At 39.6% G+C, this 20,124-nt stretch overlaps 1 protein-coding gene across 1 annotated transcript in view; it reads left to right on the top strand.

Annotated features, from left to right (window-relative positions):
- Nucleotides 1–20,124, top strand: part of MICU2 (mitochondrial calcium uptake 2) — a 137,764-nt gene that overhangs the window by 15,064 nt on the left and 102,576 nt on the right. The window contains exon 2 of the mRNA XM_027064533.2: nt 19,300–19,444. Coding sequence (XP_026920334.2) covers nt 19,300–19,444 — 145 coding nt within the window. The remainder of the gene's footprint in view (nt 1–19,299; nt 19,445–20,124) is intronic.

Genomic DNA, 20,124 nt, shown 5'->3' with positions numbered 1-20,124 from the left:
GCTTTGATGTTAATAAACCCAAATGGAAGTAAAAAATCAAAGTGTGTAAATAGCTAGATTATGAAAAGAAAGATGACAAAGTTATACCCTGCAATTAGATGTAATTTGTGCTTTTGGCATAGCTATTTGTCCTACATGAATGAGAGGTTGTCTTACTCTCCTTCCTTGAATAATGGGAGGACAGTACTTACATATCCTACTGTAAATCTTTTGTGGTACTTGTCTGGGGGGGGAGGGGGCAAGAAAGAAAGAAAAACAAATTGTATATCAAAGCAGAAGTGTATTTTAATCTTTCTTTTGCAGTTATGTTTAGCTGAACCCAAGTGAAAAATCCCTAATGCTCTTATTCAATCAAACATATGTTCTAGTAGATAATGTATACAAATTAATGTTCTTGTTATTGTGCCTTTGGAGTTTTATGAGTTACAGCAGTGCATAAACACCTCTCAAGCCACCAACAGTAGCAATATATGAATTAAAAGTTGAATAGGATTGAATGAGATAAGATGGTTAAATGTTTCAGACTATAAACAATTTCATTCTAGAAATAATACTTAACCACATATTTAAGTACAGCCTGGTCCATGTGGAAAATTTTTGTTGGCATGAAAAAATTTTTGTGGAAAATTTTTGTTGGTATGAAAGTTCCATGAATGTGTGATGTGTAGAATAAAAGTTGTGATTACTATTAAGAAATACAGCCTTGTAAAATCTTTTTTTTTTCTTTTTTTTAATATGAAATTTATTGTCAAATTGGTTTCCATACAACACCCAGTGCTCATCCCAGCAGGTGCCCTCCTCAATACCCATCACCCACCTCTCCTCCCTCCCACCCCCCCCATCAACCCTCAGTTCTCAGTTTTTAAGAGTCTCTTATGTTTTGGCTCCCTCCCTCTCTAACCTTTTTCTTTCCTTTCCCTCCCCCATGGTCTTGTTAAGTTTCTCAGGATCCACATAGGAGTGAAAACATACGGAATCTATGCTCTGTATGACTTATTTCACTTAGCATAACACTCTCCAGTTCCATCCACGTTGCTACAAAAGGCCATAATTTCATTCTTTCTCATGGCCAAGTAGTATTCCATTGTGTATATAAACCACAATTTCTTTATCCATTCATCAGTTGATGGCCATTTAGACAGCCTTGTAAAATCTTAAATTTATCCACATGTATATGGTATGATTTATGTATTCTGTACTAGAAACTTTATACCTGTGTTTCCTATTGGCACGTGAGTTCCAAGCATCTCCCTCTTCTGGTCCTCATGACTTGGCTGGTGTCTACCCTGGTAATGCAAACCGTTTTTTGAATTAGACATGATAGGGGCTCCCGGGTGGCTCAGTTGGCTAAGCATCCGACTTCGGCTCAGGTCATGATTTCGCGGTTTGTGAGTTTGAGCCCCATGTTGGGCTCTGTGCTGACAGCTTGGAGCCTGGAGCCTGCTTCGGTTTCTGTCTCCCTCTCTCTCTGCCCCTCCCCCCCCCTAAATAAACATTAGACATGATAAAAACCTAAAATAGGAAAGTACAATATTTTTTTCATAAATTGTTTTAGATATTTCAAAGCAAAATATGAGTGACTTTTAAATCTGTTTGGGAATATCCTGTCCTTTTTCTCATTTGCTAGTGTATTTAATTAGAAGATAATACATAAGAAATTATTAGTGGGTTGATTTCTATGTGTGCAGTGTAAATACCAAGAGATCAAATCACACTATTAACGATGTTTTAAAGACAAATTATTTTCCGGTTAATTTGGTCAGAGCCCTACTGTGGCTTCTTCCCCTGATCAGACCCACAGTCCTGGGGAGTTGTGGAATGCTTGGAATTACTCCGATGTTAAAGTCCGTGTTAGGAGACTGCTGTTGTGGTATAGTACTGCCTTTTTTTTTTTTTTTTTTTTTTTTTTTAATGTTTAGGTTTATTTATTTTTGAGAGGGCACAAGTGGGGGAGGGGCAGAGAGAAGGGACAGAGGATCTGAAGTGGCTCTGGGCTGACAGGCTGACAGCAGTGAGCCTGATGTGGGGCTCGAATTCAGGAACCACGAGACCGTGACCTGGGCCGAAGTCTGGACGCTCAACCAACTGGGCCACCCAGGTGCCCCTTAGTACTGCTTTGATGTGTTGCTTCAGTGTGTGTCCCGTGGCTGTGACTGCAGATACTGCAGAGGAAAAAGAGTGGACAGGTGAGCACCATCTGATCAGCAGTGCTACATCTCTCGAGGTGTAATAGGAAAGCCTGTTTCTTCCAGTAGACATGCCAAGTGTAAGATACTTTAATGGCAAGCCAGGAAAGTGATTATAAGCAGACATCGGGATTTAACCAGGAAACCACTGCAATAGAAAGTGGACAGTCAGTGGTATAATATGAGCCAAAGGCACACTTTTTTAAAAGCCTAATTATAAGTAAACGTGTTTTATTTGTAATTGATTTTACTTATTTATGCAATACTGCAACTGTTTTGTTTTTAAATTAGGACTTTGAGTTTCAAGAGTAGACTTGGCCACCGGGCAGTGATTAAATCCATCATAAACTACCATCATGAAAAGATTGCTTCTTGAAACACCGTCAAAATACTGTTTTATTGTGGTTACTGAAATTCCTTCAAATATATTAGGAAGGGAGTTGGAGCTGTTGGCTCTATCTTGATTCTTAAAGATTACTCATGTTGGGTGTTTTCTTGAAATATATGTATGTTACAGAAAATTGAGGAGAAAAGGCAAAAAGGAAAGTGTAAAAACTGTCTTCCCTTTACCATGACTTAAAAAAAACTTGCCATTATTAAAGTTCTGAGTTTTATATCTTGATTAGGAAGGTTTTTCTTAGAACTTTGCAAAACAATATTATTTGCAAAATATTTTTTCATATTATAGAAATAAAGTTAATGGCTCACTAGAGTAAAAGTGAGCTGTCCTTGACTTTTGGGGGACTGTCTCTTGCCCCTGTATCTTTGCTCTCCAATCTCTTCTTATCCATATTTCTATATAGTGGTTTCTCTGCTAAAAGCTGTTAAGTTTTTATTGTGCTAAGTGCCTAGATAGTGCCTTATTTAGAGTAGTGCCAGTTTGGGGAAAGCACCCTACAGTGGCTTTTGCACCGCATCGGTGAAAACGTACGATGATGTTATACAGCGAAGATGTCCTTTAGGACACTGCTTTGTCCTGGCCAGACAGCAGTTGTGTATTCTTTATTTAAATCTAGTTTAGCTGATGGGAAATGTAAGACATTTTTGAAGGACCTGGAATTAGAAAATAGGTTTCTCATTTTATATTTAGTCCTGTTTGGGAAGCTTTTTTTTTTTTCCTTTGAAATTTTAAGAGATCCCTACAGCCAAATGTTGAAAACAGATTGAGTCTGATATTCATCTCAGTTATTTAAAGTTAATTAATTGTATACACTATTCTAATATGGGCAGTACTCAAAATTGGAGCATTTTAAGATTTTATTAATCATTGTATTTTATCATATTATCACTTATATTTGCTGGTGCATCATTGTCACTTATTTCTTATCTTTGAATAGGTTGTGAATCCGTTTAAGAACGTGATGAAAGGTGTATACTTTCTTCCCCAAAGTGCATGTACACGTTTTCACGTATAATTTCAGGGAGTTACGGACACCAGGAAGTGTGACCATGTAGTGTGGGGACTTAGAGCCTGTGCCAGATCTAATGTGTTAGAATACATCCCTTGTCCCTTTCTTCATATTATGAAATGTTTGCAATGTTATATCTAAAATTATTTCTAGCTCACTGCTTTTATCATGTCTCAGTGCGTTACTTCTAGCTTTTCAGTGATGTTACCCTCAAGTCAGATAATTTATGGTATTACTCTTCCCCTTCACCAATTCTTTGCTTCTGTTTGACTCTCTGCATTCTCTTTTCCAGCCCAGTGTATGGTCCATTAGCCCTGTTACACTCGCTTACCCTGTGTATAGCTTTATAAAGAGAACACACAGCTTTGTCTTTCCCTCTCCTTTAAGTCTTAAAGGCCCATTGTCTGAGGGAGCGTCTTCAAGTTTCCTCTCTTCACCCTGTGGCCTTTCCAGGGTTATTCAAGTTCTCAGAGCTTAGGATTCTACTTACAAATTCACAGGAATGTTATTCATACTGGTAATCTGTAGTACATATATAAAGTTTTTAATTTTGTCAATTAAGTAAACAATAGCCATAAATATTGAGAAATTAATTTTATACTGAACAAAGTGACAAAATCCATCCAAGTATGTAAATATTAAGAGTTAGTTCCTCTTTGGGACTTCCCTGGCAATTCATGTTTGGAGATTTGGGTTGCCTGAATCATTTCAGCACTTCAGGCTCTGCTCTTCTTCTGTCCCCTACTCTTCCCAAGATTCAAGTAGAGTTATTCTCGTGGTTGTAAAAAACACGGGAGTAAATTATCTCCAGACACGTTTTAACAAGATTACCCCAGTGCTACTTCTGCCCATGCCTACCCTTAAAGTACATATGTAACAACTTACCATCAACCACAGGTTTTTACTGGTTTTGTTTCTCATATAAGATTCTAAAATTCTCAGGGACGTCTGGGTGACTCGGTCGGTTAAGCATCCAACTCTTGGTTTTGGCTCAGGTCATGATCTCACAGTTGGTGGGATCGAGCCCCATGTTGGGCTCTACACTGACAGCATGGAACCTGCTTGGGATTCTCCCTCTCCCTCTCAAAAATAAAAAACTCTAACTTAAAAAAAAGATTCTAAAATTCTCAGGGGTCAAGATAAAATTTTTCTTAACATGTACCCAGAGAACTTCATTTAGTACACACCTCACTGTTTCCTAGGCAAATGCTAACAGTTCTGCTAACTTCGTGTATGATTCACTGGCACGGTTTTATATGGCTTCTTTCCTGTATTTGCATGTTAAGTTATAGAAACTCATGATTCCTCATTTGACCCAAGTGTTGTAAATGACATAAAGCGTGGTAGAGAAGTTGAAGGAGAAAAGTGACTGAGTACTTAAAGTAATGGCATTTGAAATAGTAAAATGGGAAATTCTCTTCCATTTATTTATTTAGCAGTTGTCTACTTTACTTATGCTTAAAGCAAAACACAAACAGTCTGTTTGGTTTTCCAGTCAATATACAACAGATTCTATTATGGAATCGTTTTAAATCTTCACTGTTACAGTATCCTCAGAAATTACTATATAAAAGCATGGATATCTTCTCATGAAATTTGTCCAAAGAATAAAGTAAAAGCCGAAAGAGAGATTTTGGCAAATCTTTGCCAGGTCTTAAGTGATTTGCTTGAATAATAAATTAATTTGCCAAAATATATAGCCATATCTGTGTATGACTTGTTTTTCTGTATTGTGTATTTTTATTGTGTAATCTATGCATCACTTTTTTTAACTGGCGATTTAATTTGTAAGCATCAACAGAAATACAAGTGGCATGCGTCCCAGTACCTTTGCTCATAAACTCTACCTGCTTTGCCAATGCTTGGTAAAATGTCTGGCTCATCCCCCGCTCGTTTCCTACCAGTACATTCTGATAGCAAAATTTTATCATAAATACACTATAAAGTTATGTCAGTGATCTCCAAGCCAAAGCTGAAACAATCCATTAAAACCTAAACCAAACATGATGTAAGGCCTGAAATCCATTAGGTCATTCATTCAGATTTACAGGAGAGTGTGAGCAGCTGGTGTAATCCAGTCGAGAGCATTCTGTTTCTGAGATTCTGTGGTTTCTACAATCGGCAAAAAATAAGGCAATATTCTCTGGTACGGTTAACACTACCCCACCTGTCAATGGCTTTACCTCTTTCCTCTTCCCAAGAAGGCATTTTTTAAAACTGAAGAACTTAACAGGATACAGTAATTTGTGGTTATAATAACAGGAACCAAGGGGCCTTTATTTCCTTTTGTGTGAGAACTTCTTTAGTGCAGTTGCACATGACAAAGTGCACACCTACCTAAAGATATTTTAATAAGTTAATGGGGTTTTAAATGTGTAAACACACAAAACAAACTTTTGTGTATTCACACACCAAAATCTTTTTAAATTATTATTTTTTTACCGTCACACTCTGGGTTTGGAATTGGTTCCCATTCGTAAAGACCCATGCGTTCTGGCCCATCTTCTTTTTTTTAACCATTTAGCAATATTAACCATGTGGTAGGCACTGGTGATACAGAGGGGCAAAAATGCATTTTCCGTTCTTAAAGAATTCATTGTATTGGACAACGGACGATTCCAGCACAGAGCTTGATGAAAGTTTACTCTGGGTTCACTATGCTCCTACCTGAGAGGCTACCCAACCCAAAGTGGCTACTTGAGGAAGGATTCCTAGAGCAATAACCACCAGAAGTAATTCTTAACCAGTAAGTTAGCCAAATGAGAAAAGGGACCAGAAACAAGTAACTATGTTACCTGCTTAGCTTTGTGAAGTGTTTTGACTACAGTCAGAAGCAGAGTAAGTGGTTATTTAACCTGTCTTCTGGAAAGGTACGCAGTAAGGTTTATCGACGCTCATCACAGGTAGCCGGGTAAATGCGGAAGCTTAAGGACACAGGAGCAAACATCAGTTTCAGGAAAATCATATTAGCAGTGAACAAAACTAAGGTTGACATTTTATTTTTTTAAATAATTTTTTAAAGTTTATTTATTTATTATTGAAAGAGAGAGAGCACACAAGCTGGGGACAGGCAGAGAGAGAGAGAGAGACAGACAGACAGACAGAATCTGAAGCAGGCTCCAGGCTCTGAGCTGCCAGCACAGAGCCCAACACAGGGCTCGAACCTAAAGACCCATAGACCATGAGATCATGACCTGAGCCAAAGTCAGACACTTAACCGACTAAGCCACCCAGGCGCCCCGACATTTTAAATAGTACAATATTTATTTTACACAAAGACCTAGTTCATAATAATAATAATAGTACCAATGGAATATTTATTTATTTATTTTACCAATGGAAGTTTTAAATAGAAATATAGTTTTGTTTTTAATAAACTGCAAATCTGCCCCTTCTTTCAGGCTTTTGTTATCTTTCCATTTATTTGAAGGTTTTTTTAAAAATTTGTTTTTGTTTTGGATGCAATTTCTGTTTATATGCAAGCAACAAATTGCTGTTCTCAAAAAATAATTCCACTCTTTGACCAAATTTTGTGTAGGGTTAGGGTATGGGGCTAAAGGAACTTGGTGCCAGGCAAACTGCTGTCAGTATTCGGCCACAAGCTTTACGTGGCCATCCACACAGGGAGTGTTCTTTTAACTGAGGGGACAGACAGTCTTTTCCTGGGACTTGGGGATGGAAGTCTGAGTAGATCACAGAGAATGTGGCAGTCTGGGGAGAAAGCAGTGCAAAGTACTATAGGAATGAGTTACTTTCCTTCTACAGTCCCAAACTATAAAATACTTTACAGCTACAGACTGCAGCTGTTCCCCACAAAGGGGTGGGAGGGAGGAGAGAAGGGCCCATCCCTTCTTTACTCCAGACTGGGTCATTTATTGTAGGATACGGTGTCCTAAATGTTGTTACCTTTAGCAGCAGCCTCTGTTTGTGACTCAGCCCTCTGATAGCAGCACTTTCTCCGGGCTTACCTGAAATTCTCAGTTTTGAGAACTTTTTGCATGGATGAGTTCGTTGCAGAAATTAGACCACAGCTTCCACCACAAAAGGTTCTCTGTTACTGCTCTGCTGCCCAAAGGAGAGAGACCAGAATCCAAATAAATTTACTGATACCAGACCTGTTTCTAACTTCCTACTTAAACTTAATTGCATCATCTTGAAAAATACTAGTCTGATGCATGTCTCATTTTGAAAAGTAAGAAGTCACAATGTCATGGGTGATAAATAACAGGGGAAAAATAATGACCATAGTTTGAAATTGATCATCAGTGAGACATACACAGTTGCAAACCGCTAGGTGCTCCTTTCCTACTTCTGTCTAGCACTTCCCACCTTCCATTCCATTACGCCTCCCCCGCTAGAAAGTGAGCGCCTCTTTATTTTATCTCCATACAATGCCAGGTCAGAGGAGATGCCTGGTATTTGTTAAATAAGTTGGTGTTGAATAGTTTTAGCAAGAGTTCACAAAGTAGTTTACCTTCTCCTGTGGGAGCCGGGGGAAATAAACTGAAGTGACTCAATCATTCCCTTGGAAAATGTTACTTAGTTATGGTTGCAATGAGTGATATTGATGAAACTTGGGATTGTAGTTTTAAGTCGAGACTCTAGTCTTTTTTTTTTTTTTTTAATCATATGAAGCCTAATTTAAACTTTTTGTTAAGAGCATAAACAGAAGTTTATGTAGTTGTTATGTACTTCCTGCAAGGTAATTATGGAAGAAGAGAAAGTGAGTATTCTGTTCACTGATCTCATCAGGAGAGAGAAAGCAGTTACTCGAAGAGAAGGCGCTTATGTTTTTACTCATCAGCGTCCCCTGCCAGTGGCCACTCCTCTCTACACGGAACTCTACGCTTTTTTTTAAGTTAATATAAGCATATGCCATTTCATTACTGCACTTATCCAAGGAAAGTCACACTAGCGTTCTTCTAGTCTCTGGAAAGAAGTCTAGGCTAGGCCCTCACTAGACCAGACAACAATCAGAAGCCAGCCAGAGTCATTCCCGGCACTTCGGGGTCTTCTAAGAGTGACTTTTGTCTCCTTGGCTAATATTCTCTTATTTTGTAGAGTTTATTGTGAAGTATAGCTTATGCAGTTAATATTTCTAATTTAGTCTGGCAGGACTTTTTTTTCATATGCGATGAATTCTCCCCCAATTCAGAACAAAATCGGAAAGTTCTAATGACTGAAATTTTTCCACTTGTAAAAGTTTTCTTTAAGAAGAAAAGATAGTCTTTCAGATGGGCCACAGAAAGTTCAAAGATAGCAAAGCAATAATATGGTATCCAGATTGTTACAAATTCCAAAATAAAGGTCCCAAATGAATACGGTTTTACTACGTTTGGTCTAATGCATTGTGGGTATATTGGATATATTGAAAGCATTGTAAGGAAGGCTCTTTCTTTTCTCACTTTCTTCCTGGGAATGCAGAAAGCAAAGAATGTTCAACAAAGAACAGAGAGCTAACTTTTTCGAATTTGTCACTTCATGGATAAAAACTAGAGACAGAATGGTGAAGCACCTGTTGCTTTAAAGGCAATAAACTAGGGAAATGTTTTAACAGAAGTCATCAGCTTTCAAAGATCTCTTTTATCCACTTCACATCACTCATTGCTCTTAATTCCTTTGTCACATTTTTTCCTGCATTACAAGTAATCCTTGAAATCCATGGAGCATTTTATATATAACCAGAACCATGTGGATGGTTCTCACGTGTTCAGCATAGCCCCAAATCCCAGCATTTCTGCTGCCCCTCCTTCCCCACGTATTTAGCTTTAGATGCAGGTTTGAGAAGCAAATAGTTGTGGTGATGGGAATTCATCCCCACTGCCATCACTTTCCACCTACCACGACTCTAAATTCAGTCTCTGGTGGGTTTCGGATGACAAGAGAGCCACCAACAGGCCCCCGGCGTTTCTTTGATCTCCACCACTACATTCTATACTCTTCGTTCTGAGGGGCTAGTTTCTCCAGCAGCTGCTGCCCTCATGCCAGTCCGCTGGTTATTTATGTGTAACAGTATACGTTGGCCAACAGAGCAGATCTGTGGAAGTATCTTACGAAATCTCATTATTCAGATAAAAGTTACGATTAATACCGTTTAGTCCGTTCCTAGTAGAAAAGTTCTCTTGAACTGCGGTGAATGAGATGAGGACGGGCAAAAAAGCTCTCTCCAGCCCTCTGGGTCGAGTGGTTTGAATGTGCTCTCCCCTTTGGACTGCTTTCATTTCCCTACATAACATGTAAGACTGAGACGTGTCTTTTAAGAATAACCTTAGAATAGGGGCATCTGGGTGGCTTAGTTGGTTAAGCATCCGACTCTTGATCTCAGCTCAGGTCTTGATCTCAGGGTGGTGAATTCCAGCTCTGCATTGGGCTCCGCGCAGGGCGCGAAGCCTACTAAAAAAATAAAATAAATAAAAAATTAAAAACAAATCATCTTAGAAATAAATTATGACTTCTCCTTTACTGTGCCCTTTTTTGGGTATTAGCCCTTTAGAAAACAGCTTTTGAGATAACCAACAATAAAGGCGTCATGGTGTCAACCTTACTTCAATTTTCTAACATCTGCCTTACTTAGGTTTTCTGAAAGAGACTAAAACTGATCAGTTTCCTCTGAGGCCTTCCAGGATTATTCAAACCCGAAGTACGTACACATACATAAGACGGTGGCAGAGGAGCAAATTCAAAGCTTCATTTCAGTAAAGTTTGTTTTGTTTTGTTTTTTTGTTTTACACTATTATTTTGGAAATTGATGTCTGATTTTGCCCTTTCTCTTTCCGGAGCACGGCAGTTAATCAGATGTTGAGTTTTTGTGTCTGTCATGCATGTGGATGTTCTTTTCCCTGATTGCTTTTCTTCGTGCTTTTCTTCTGCCTTCTGTGTGATTTTCCCCCCTATCATGTAGTCCATATATTACTGCAAGGTTGATTCTAATCTTTTCTGTTTCTTAAAGTATTTTAAGTTTTATAATGGCATTTTCTCTTATTTAGTGAGACCAACTCCCTTCTCAAATGTTTCTGTTGTCTGTCTGGCATCTTATCTTGCTTTCTGATGTTGTAAGGTTGCCACTTTTGTTTCCTATGATTTTTTCTTATTTTCTTTCAGAACGGGATTTTCATTGTTCATTGTTTCTTGTTGTTCTTCATTTTTCCCCACAGAACTTGTATAGTCCCAACACTAGGTTTTAAACAGACTTTCCAGCCAAAACCGTGTGTGCCAAAAACCATGTGAATGTTTATCCTTGACTTCTTTCCATCTTGATCTAAGCACTCTTTATCTTTGCATTAGAATATTAGCTAAAGAGCAGGATGTTAACAGCAACGTCAACTGTTCCATCATTTAGCTGCCTGAGGGCTCCATGGTCATGAATAAGTATTTCCCTCTGCCCGACCAAGTCATAACTTCTGATATTGGCCCCCTTTGGTAGAACACAGGAGGGGGAGAAGGACAACTGTTGGGCCTGCAGTGAATGCAGAGAGTGACAGGAGCTTCCCGTGGGACGTCCTGTACTTTTCTCTGGCCTTCACAGCCCCTGCAAACCAGGAGATGTCAGTGACAGCAATGCACCTGTCCCGTATGATAACTTTGTACAGATTGGGAACACACACCCTTTCCTCAGTGCACTTTGCTCCCATTTGCCGGACGATTGCATGGTGATTCCAGCGAATGGTGCCCCATGGACTTGTGCAGTGCACACAGCTGTCCAGGGTGGCCCTCATCAGTGAGGGATTTCAGGATGTCACCCACTCACTCCCCCAAATGACACTCTCCTCCCTGGAAGAAGAAACTACTTTTCGGTCCTAGTGTTTTCTTACAGTTGGATCCAAATGATCAGAAGGTCCTTCTAGGACAAGTTTAAAGTAGGAGGTTAGGAGCTAGCCTCGGCATGGCTCTACTTACTGCTTTTTATTTTTTTGTCATGATGTGGGAGGGAGGTTTTAAGAACTTTCACATCGGTTTTTAGAATTTTGTTTTTGTTTTGTTTTTTAGTGACCCTTTGATTTTATTAAGAGTTAACTCAAGAAGGTACCTCATACCCTCTTTTTTTTTTTTTTTTTTTTTTTTTTGGAGGAACCTAGTAGAGTAGAAAGGACCTTTCCAGATTTTATTTTCAAGTGAATTATTATGTTGATTGAGATTAAAAACCAAAAATCCAAAGGAAAAAGAAAACTTGTTTATGCAGTAGATCCTTTAATACCTGGAGAGTCCAACTTCCTCTGGTGCTGATATTCTCTCCAGAGCCTTGGAACAGTCCTCTGTACTTAGAGATTTCAGACATGAACATCTACATTTATGCTGAAATGTATATCCTAAATAAATTGCTTGTAATTATGGCTTGCCTTATGCTACTTTTCGTCTTTGAAAGGAACTGATTTAGCCCCAGGAAAAAGCAGTCGCGTTTCTCTTCACATCCCGAAATCCCCCACACCTGTGTTTCAGCATACTGATACGTTTTTCGTAGATGCTTTTCCTGTAAGTGATACTGCGTTATGACTAGGAATACACTGGTGGTAAGTTCTTTTAAAGGTGTACGTTAACAGTTTTGGAAAGATGAAAAGATTCACATCCTGTGGTCTAATTTTATTTGACATATAATAGTATTTATGACAAGCCCAAACCACGTCTGCTTAGTTTTTCTCAAAGACATTCTATTTTCACTGAAGATTCTACTCATTTTCAGTTTATGTAAACATAGGCCTGGTATTTTTATCTAACACACATTCTACAAAGTACTTTGGATATATTGTAGATCAGACAGTAATGCTGAATTTATATAGCATCATCCGGGGTGTGCATGTGAGTGAATCTTCCAGATGACTAAAATTACCCTCGCAAGCAGTAAAACATCCTTTTTATGCAAGATGTGCGTTAACATTTAAACCGTGTTACATATTTTCATACACTTTTAACAGAATATTCCCTACATAAATTAGCAGTTTCTCAATGCCTGAAGATCATCCCCATAAATAGCCCCAGAGGCTACTGATTGGTTGTCGTAACGGTGATTGGTTCCGACTCAGGCAGCCAGGTCTGTTGCACATTTGTCTTCTTTCCTATCTCGCTGTCGGGCTATTTAGATCTCACTTCTGCCATCAGTGTATGTGCCTCTAGCATTTATAACTTAATGTTTTTAATGTGCTGGGATGCTGAAACTTAATAACCCAAGCTTATTAGATCTATTTGTAGGTTAAGAGTAAGTGTTGAATCGTGGTATGAGTTTCCTGTAGAATCGGCGAGGTAGGTTCCAGCGTCCCACATATATGGTGGCTGTTGTATAAATTAACAGAAGAAAATGTCAGTAGCCAAGATGACCTTTCCAGTGTAGTGTGTGTGCCATTCTCCTCTTCGGTCCATTTATGTTTTCATATACCCCAGCAACCCTCTGCACCATGGATGTGCCCCCCCGCCCAAGCTCAGAACTGACTTTAGTATAGTTTGCTGTACTGCAGCTCCTTGTACCCCCTCTTGTGTGATGTGGTTCAACCATCTTCTGCTCTGCGATGCCTTTCTGAAGTCTTCCAAGTAACAAGACAGTTCATTGGTCCTCTCTCTGCCTTCTCATAGAATTTTTTCTATAATTCTATTAGAGCATTTGTTAAAATTGTATCATAGTAGTAATAGCTAACCTTCTAGAGCACTTAGTGTGTGCCGGGCATTATGATAAGGGCTTTGTGTGTATTATTTCACTGAACACTCATTCTTTAAAAGAGCCTTTGAATGATACAGGGAGATGAAAAGATACAGCATAAGGAGTATAGTCAACAATTTTGTATGGTGACGGGTAGTGACTACATGTATTGTGCTGAGCATGGAGTAACCTATAGAACTGTTGAATCAAAGTGATGTAACGTTGCATGTTAATTACACTTAACTTTGTTCAATGACTAAAAAAATAAATAAAAGACCTTTTGAAGTAGTGACTTCTGTTTTGTCCGTTTTATGCGTAGGTTAAGTGAAGAAGGATAATACGACTTGACCAACTGATAGAGCTGGCATTTAAATCCAAGTAGTTTGATTCCAGTTTCCACATTTTTCATATGAATCAGATGAGGCACAGAGAGGTCACTGGTCCAGGTTTCACATGTCTGGTAAGGGACAGAACAGGAATTTGAATCCCAGGCAGTTTGGCCTGAGAGACAGTGCTCTTATTAATTATTTACTCGCTATGCAGCACTCCCCCCTGTAAACTCCTTGAAGGAAGACCTCATAGTACCCATCTATATATCTACAGAACAGTGACACATAACAGGTTCTTCAGCGTTTGAGAATGAATTAATGAGCTTTTCCTTGCCTGATATGCAAGAATACTAAGCTGCGATTTGCTCATATATTGTTACTCTCAGATATAACTTTAATATTTTGACCTTTATTGTTCCTTCTCACCCTTTCCATCTAAACTGATATTCTGATGACACAAAGTCTATAAGCCAATGTCTTTGCCTTAGTTCAGTTTACCAAGCCCAACCTACCATAGATAGGCCTCGTATATGCCAAAGTGAGAAAGAGACTAAAGGAAATGAATGGAGGTTAAGCAAATGAGTACCCAAAACAATATCAATAACAATAATAACAATAGTAATCGTTCAAGGAATATGAAAGCAGCAGCCAACAATTTTTACAAAGCCACCTGAAAACTCCTGTTTTGGGGATGCTTGGCTGCCTCAGTCAGTAGAGCATGAGACTCTTGATCTTGGGGTTGTAAGTTCAAGCCCCACACTGGGTGCAGACATTGCTTAAAAATAAAATCTTTAAGAGGCCCCTCGGTGGCTCAGTCAGTTAAGCATCTGACTTTTTGATTTTCAGCTCAGTCATGCATGATTTCAAGAGATCAAGCCCTGCCTCAGGCTCTGTGCTACCAGTGCAAAGCCTGCTTGGGATTCTCTCTCCCTCTCTCCCTGCCCCTGCCCTGCTCTCTCTCTCTCTCGTTCTCTCCCTCTCTCTCAAAATAAATAAATAAACATTTTTAAAAACCTTTAAAAATAAATAAATAAATCCACCTGAAACATGTAAGAGAAGGAAAGAAGGGAAGGTGGGAAAAGAGCATGCAAGCATGTGTGTAGGAAAAGAACGCAGATGAAAGAAAGAGTTGGGGAGGAAGGAAAAATTGTTCATTCTTGACAATTAAATCCATCCAGTAAGTCTGAAATATGATCAGAATTGGTTACACAGATGAAGTAAGGCAGGAATAAACCTGACAGGTAAATAAAAGATTAAAAATGGCAAATTAAATGTAACATTATGTGTCATATGTTTATACTTCAGTGATCTAGATTTGTCATCTAAATTCTGTGAAGTAAGCATATATATATATATATATATATATATGCACATCAATTATACTAGTGGTTTTTAAAATTCAATACTGGGTGCCTGGCTGGTTCAGTCAGAGGAGTGTGCAACTCTTGATCTTGGGGCCATGAGTTTGAGCCCCATGTTGGGTGTAGAGATTATTAACTAACTAACTAACTGAACTTAAAATTCAGCTACTGTATGGTAAAGGTGACCTAAATAAAACTAATTTGTTGGTTCATCAACCTGGAATTATAAAGGTTCTAGTGATTTTAAAACAGTACTTCCCCCCCCCCCCCCCCCCCAGGTAAAGTTCATTGTAGCAAAGAAACATTAGAAATCCTACACTGATTGAAGGAGAGAAGCCATGGTTAACATTTAGGAAATGGACAACAGTTAGCCCAGGCCTAAATATGGCTAATTCTTGTTGTAGTCATTTTTATTCTCTAGAGCCTAGCTTAAATCCCACTGTTTTCACGAGCTTCCTCAGCCATCGTCACCCACACTGCTTTCTCTGTTTTGCTAACTTCTGTAAGTCTTAGAGGAGCGAGCATAGGGTAGGGGTTGAGACTGGGGTTATTGTCACACTGCCTATGCTGTGGACTTACTTGCTGTGTTAATCTGAGCAAGCCGCTAACACTTGACAAGCCACGGTTTCTTCTTTTGTAAAATGAAGATGGTGAGGATGTCTGCTGTTGGGGCTGTCGCGAAGGTGGTAAAGACGTTAGCACGCTGCCCTGCGTATACTCCATACTAGCACAAGCTATTATTGTCAGGCTTCACTACTATCCTGTTGCCGCCTTGACTCATACGTGTCCTGTCTCTTCCTAGAGAGACCTCAAGTTAGTAGATGCTCCAGTAAGTTTTTACTTGAAGGGTGGATTAGGATGCGGGGAAGACTGATAGGAAGGGACTGACTTGGAGCTTCCGCTTTGTGTTCCGTAAGAGAAGTGGTAGGATTAGAATCGACGATGGTGGCGACCTCCCAGCGATAGCTTGTACTCAGTAAGCAGAGTGGGAGGGGTGGCAGAAAGGATGAGGGGAAAAAGAGACATCGTGCCACGGGAGTAATGCCATGGCAGTTGAAAGGTTTGTAGGTAGTTGAAAGAATAGGTTTGTTTATACCACGAAGTAGCAGGAATTAAAGGCCACAATACCAGAGTGAATTGTGAGGGTGTTAGTAGCGGTTGTCAGACGGTTGTATTTCACACCATCTGCTGATAAAGTCATGGTGGGAGGACAAATTTGGAGGTCATGTGCTTCTAAGTGACCTTCTAAATCCATGGCCTGTGACTCATATGACAACTTTAAGCTCAGAGATCCGCCCGTGAAAGGGAGTCTTAGTTTCACCTCCTCTGCTTTTTCTTGTTCACTGGAGAGGATATTTAGTCAAAACTGGAAGGGATGACAACCCAGTCGACCATTATTTAAAATGGCACTTCCCAGAATAATTGATTCTTCTCAAGACTCTTCGGAAATGTTATGCTTATGCAAGTTACAGACATACAGGCATATGGAAAATATGGAATGGTAACCATGAGATAGGGGATTTTTAGGGTCTAAATCTCCTAGAAGAAAAAAATGGGATTTCTTTGCAAGTAGTCTTCATGTCTTGCTGTAAAATAGTGGAAGGTTTGTTTTTACTTCTTGGTCATTTTTGACACAGCAGGAAAGAATAGGATCGCTACAAGGGGGAGGACATCATGAAAACCAAGAGACGCAGAGGTAACGGTCCATCCTGTTATGAAACCATTGGAGGAGGAGCATAAATGAGTAATTGACTCCTTTTAGTTGGTTGAAATGTAAGAGTTTGTTTACACAAAAAGGATTAAGTTGGGCAAAAAGCTCTTCTTTTCATTAGTCAGGAGCAATTTAGATATTAGGAAGCATTAAAAAAAGACGTTTGTTTAAGAATTTGGAAATATAGGGGCACCTGGGTGGCTCAGTCGGTTGAGCGTCCGACTTTGGCTGAGGTCATGATCTCGCGGTTCGTGAGTTCGAGCCCCGCGTCGGGCTCTGTGCTGACGGCTCAGAGCCTGGAGGCTGCTTCGGATTCTGTGTCCCCCTGTCTCTCTGCCCCACCCCTGCTTGTGCTCTGTCTCTGTCGTGTCTTTCAAAAATGAATAAACATAAAAATTTGAAAAAGAATTTGGAACTACACTATATTTTTGTATGGATCACTCACTTTTGTTAATTTCTTAATAAACTATACAATAATATTAGTATGGTAAATAGAACTATTCTCTAAACTAATAGTATATATGCCCTTAACTTCTTTCCATTCTTTTACTGTACTGTATTCTCTCTCATATCTAGGACTTTGGCAGTGCTGTGACATTTACTGAGAAGACCCTTACCCGCTCTCCCCTATCTCATTTGTATCCTTTTTTTCACTGCCAAAGCACTTAGTACATGCTGGTAGGAATTAACGTTTGTCTTGTTTACCACTGTTTTCCTACACATACTCGGTATCAGTTTCTTAAATAAAATAATAATGTTATCTGTTACTATATCTGCCTCATATATAAAATGTTTGGAGTGCTAATAAAATCCAGTTTCCTTCCTTTTTTCTTTTTAGAGAGAGACAGCATGAGTGGGGTAGGGGAGAGGCAGAGAGAGAGAGAGAGACAAAGAGAGAGAGAGAGAGAGAGAGAGAGAGAGAGAGAGAGGGAGAGAATCCTAAGCAGGCTCCATGCTCATCGTGGACCCCAATACGGGGCGCGATCCCATGACCTTGGGATCATGATCTGAACTGAATTCAGGAGTTGAATGCTTAACCAGCTGAGCCATCCAGATGCCCCAAAATTCACTTTTCTGATGATTAGGATAAGAGTATGGAGTAATATAATTAAAACATGACTCTTGGGTTATTTTTGTGGTAGTAATTTAAGGAGAAATAAAAGGAAAGACACAAATAGACAAGTTCTGGGGAAGATAGGGGTTCAGATCTTTGCAGTATTACTGAGTATGTATGTTTAGTATTCTGGAATGCACTACATAGACTACCACAGAGGTATGAAACTAGCTGGTCGAAGAAAGCAACAGTCAAACCGAGGAGAGAGCATTAATACTAGGCAAAGGACTGAGATCAGCCCAAAAGGAGCTGTTGACTTAGAATTTTGTTGGCTCTGAATTTGGAGAGGTTGAAGCAACTAGAATTCACATTTTTCCCCCCTTTCGATTCTAGGCAGTGAACATCACTGTGTGTCAGGGCAAATAATAGGTTCAGTGGTAGTAACTGTGAAAGGAAAGTGATGTGTCCGGGGAGGATGCTGTGGTTCAGATCAGAGCAGTGTTGTAAGGAAAACAATCCAAGGTGAGAGGATGCTTTCGGATTTCTGCATCTACTGCTATCTTGACATTGGTGTCTGCGTTAACCCCTGTGTTGTCTTCTTCCATATGTCTAGGATACGATGCCCGGCCTCGGATGGGAGGTGAGTATGGTAGGTAAGGGTCCAAACACTGCGAGTTGGACACTTCTGGTTTTTCATACTGGCTGTGCCATTGACTTTAGTCTCCATGCCTCCTGCAGTATCTGTTGTTCAGTTATGGTGAGGACTGAGTAATCGTGTGGAAGGCTTTATTAGTATAGTCCCTAGCACATGACAAGCACTCAACGAAGGGTTAGCAACAAAGATTTCGATATTGTCTCTATCCACGTTTGAGTCGAGATCTAGGTGCCGTTGCCTGAGATATACAGGCTCTTGTACTAATAGTATTTTACCAGTTCCCATTTCTTATCCTTTTAGCACTTTCCACCTGTGACGTAAGTAGATTTCTGAAAGCAGGGCTATTTATCAGACATGATATGTTTTACCTTCGTGAGAAAGCGCAACTGTACTTGAACTCTTGCCTACCCATCTCTCTGATTTTATTGACTGCCACACTGTTCCTTGAACAGTTTCTAGCTTACCTAGAAACACACACACACACACACACACACACACACACACACACACACACGGGAATCTCATGGGTTTGGATCTTACTCTACCCCCTGCTTAGAATTCTCTTCCTCCAGAGAGCCCCATGGCTCGATGACTGCACTCATTTAGTCTCTGTAAGTGTCAGCTCTTTAGAAAGGCCTCCCCTCACCGTCCTCTCTAAAATACTACCCCTTATGACTTTTATCCGGCTTTCTCTTGCTTCCTGGCGCTTCTCATTATCCTCCATGATTTTCTGTGTGTATTCATTAGTTGTCATCTTCTCACTCTGTCTTGTCATTCACCATTGTCTCCTCGAGCCTGAAAGAGGGGCAGGTAGACACTCAAGTAAATAGTTGTTAAACGAACGATGTGAACATTCGGAGATTGGTAGACCTAGACACTGAAACTACTCTTTCAAGATCGTGTTAAAAGAAGCTAAGTTGAGGACTCATCCTAAAAAAAGTCTTAAACTGCAATCTCTTTTTCTTTTAGAAAATGGCCGACTCTGGAGAGATGGGAGAAAAACCGTCCCTTCGTAAACAGCGCTTCATGCAGTTTTCTTCACTGGAACACGAGGGCGGATATTACATGACACCGCGAGACTTCCTCTTTTCAGTAATGTTTGAGCAAGTGGAACGTGAGTTGTTTTGTGGATTTTTTAAGTTTTAAAAAAAAAAATCAACCATTAAGGCTGAAAAAGTTCCATTTTTCAGAATTGGTAACAGCTTTTCTTCATTTTCTTAAAATTTTTTCTAATGTTTATGTATTTTTGAGAGAGAGAGAGAGACAGAGCACGAGCAGGGGAGGGGCAGAAAGAGAGGGAGACATAGAATCCGAAGCAGGCTCCAGGCTCCGAGCTGTCAGCACAGAGCCCGACGCGGGGCTCGAACCTACGAACTGTGAGACCATGACCTGAGCTGAAGTCGGAGGCTCAACCAACTGAGCCGCCCCAGCGCCCCTTCATTTTAATTACAATTCTTTGTGCCACGCATTTGCTTATTGTTCAGACTTTATCTTCTTTGTGACACAAATTTAGTTCAACTTTTTATGTATTTATCTAAGAAATAGTTGTTTTGTATATGGGTTTTTCTAAAGAGCCAGAGGAAAAATAGGTACGTTTTTAAATGTCACTAACTAGGTTCTTAATAGAATAAATTTATTCAGGATATTAGTTTTTGGTGCTATTGGTGTTTTAAATTGGGCAAAAAAAAGGAAACTAGATGAGAGCAATGGGGGGGAACCCACAAATACAATAAGAAGCAAAAATCCACTGTACTTTTCTGCCCTAAACCGTCAACTTTTAGTTACTCCAAATGA

Source organism: Acinonyx jubatus, chromosome A1, assembly GCF_027475565.1.
Source record: "Acinonyx jubatus isolate Ajub_Pintada_27869175 chromosome A1, VMU_Ajub_asm_v1.0, whole genome shotgun sequence".
NCBI classification, from domain to species: Eukaryota; Metazoa; Chordata; class Mammalia; order Carnivora; family Felidae; genus Acinonyx; species Acinonyx jubatus.
This window is presented reverse-complemented; position numbering and strand designations above follow the sequence as displayed.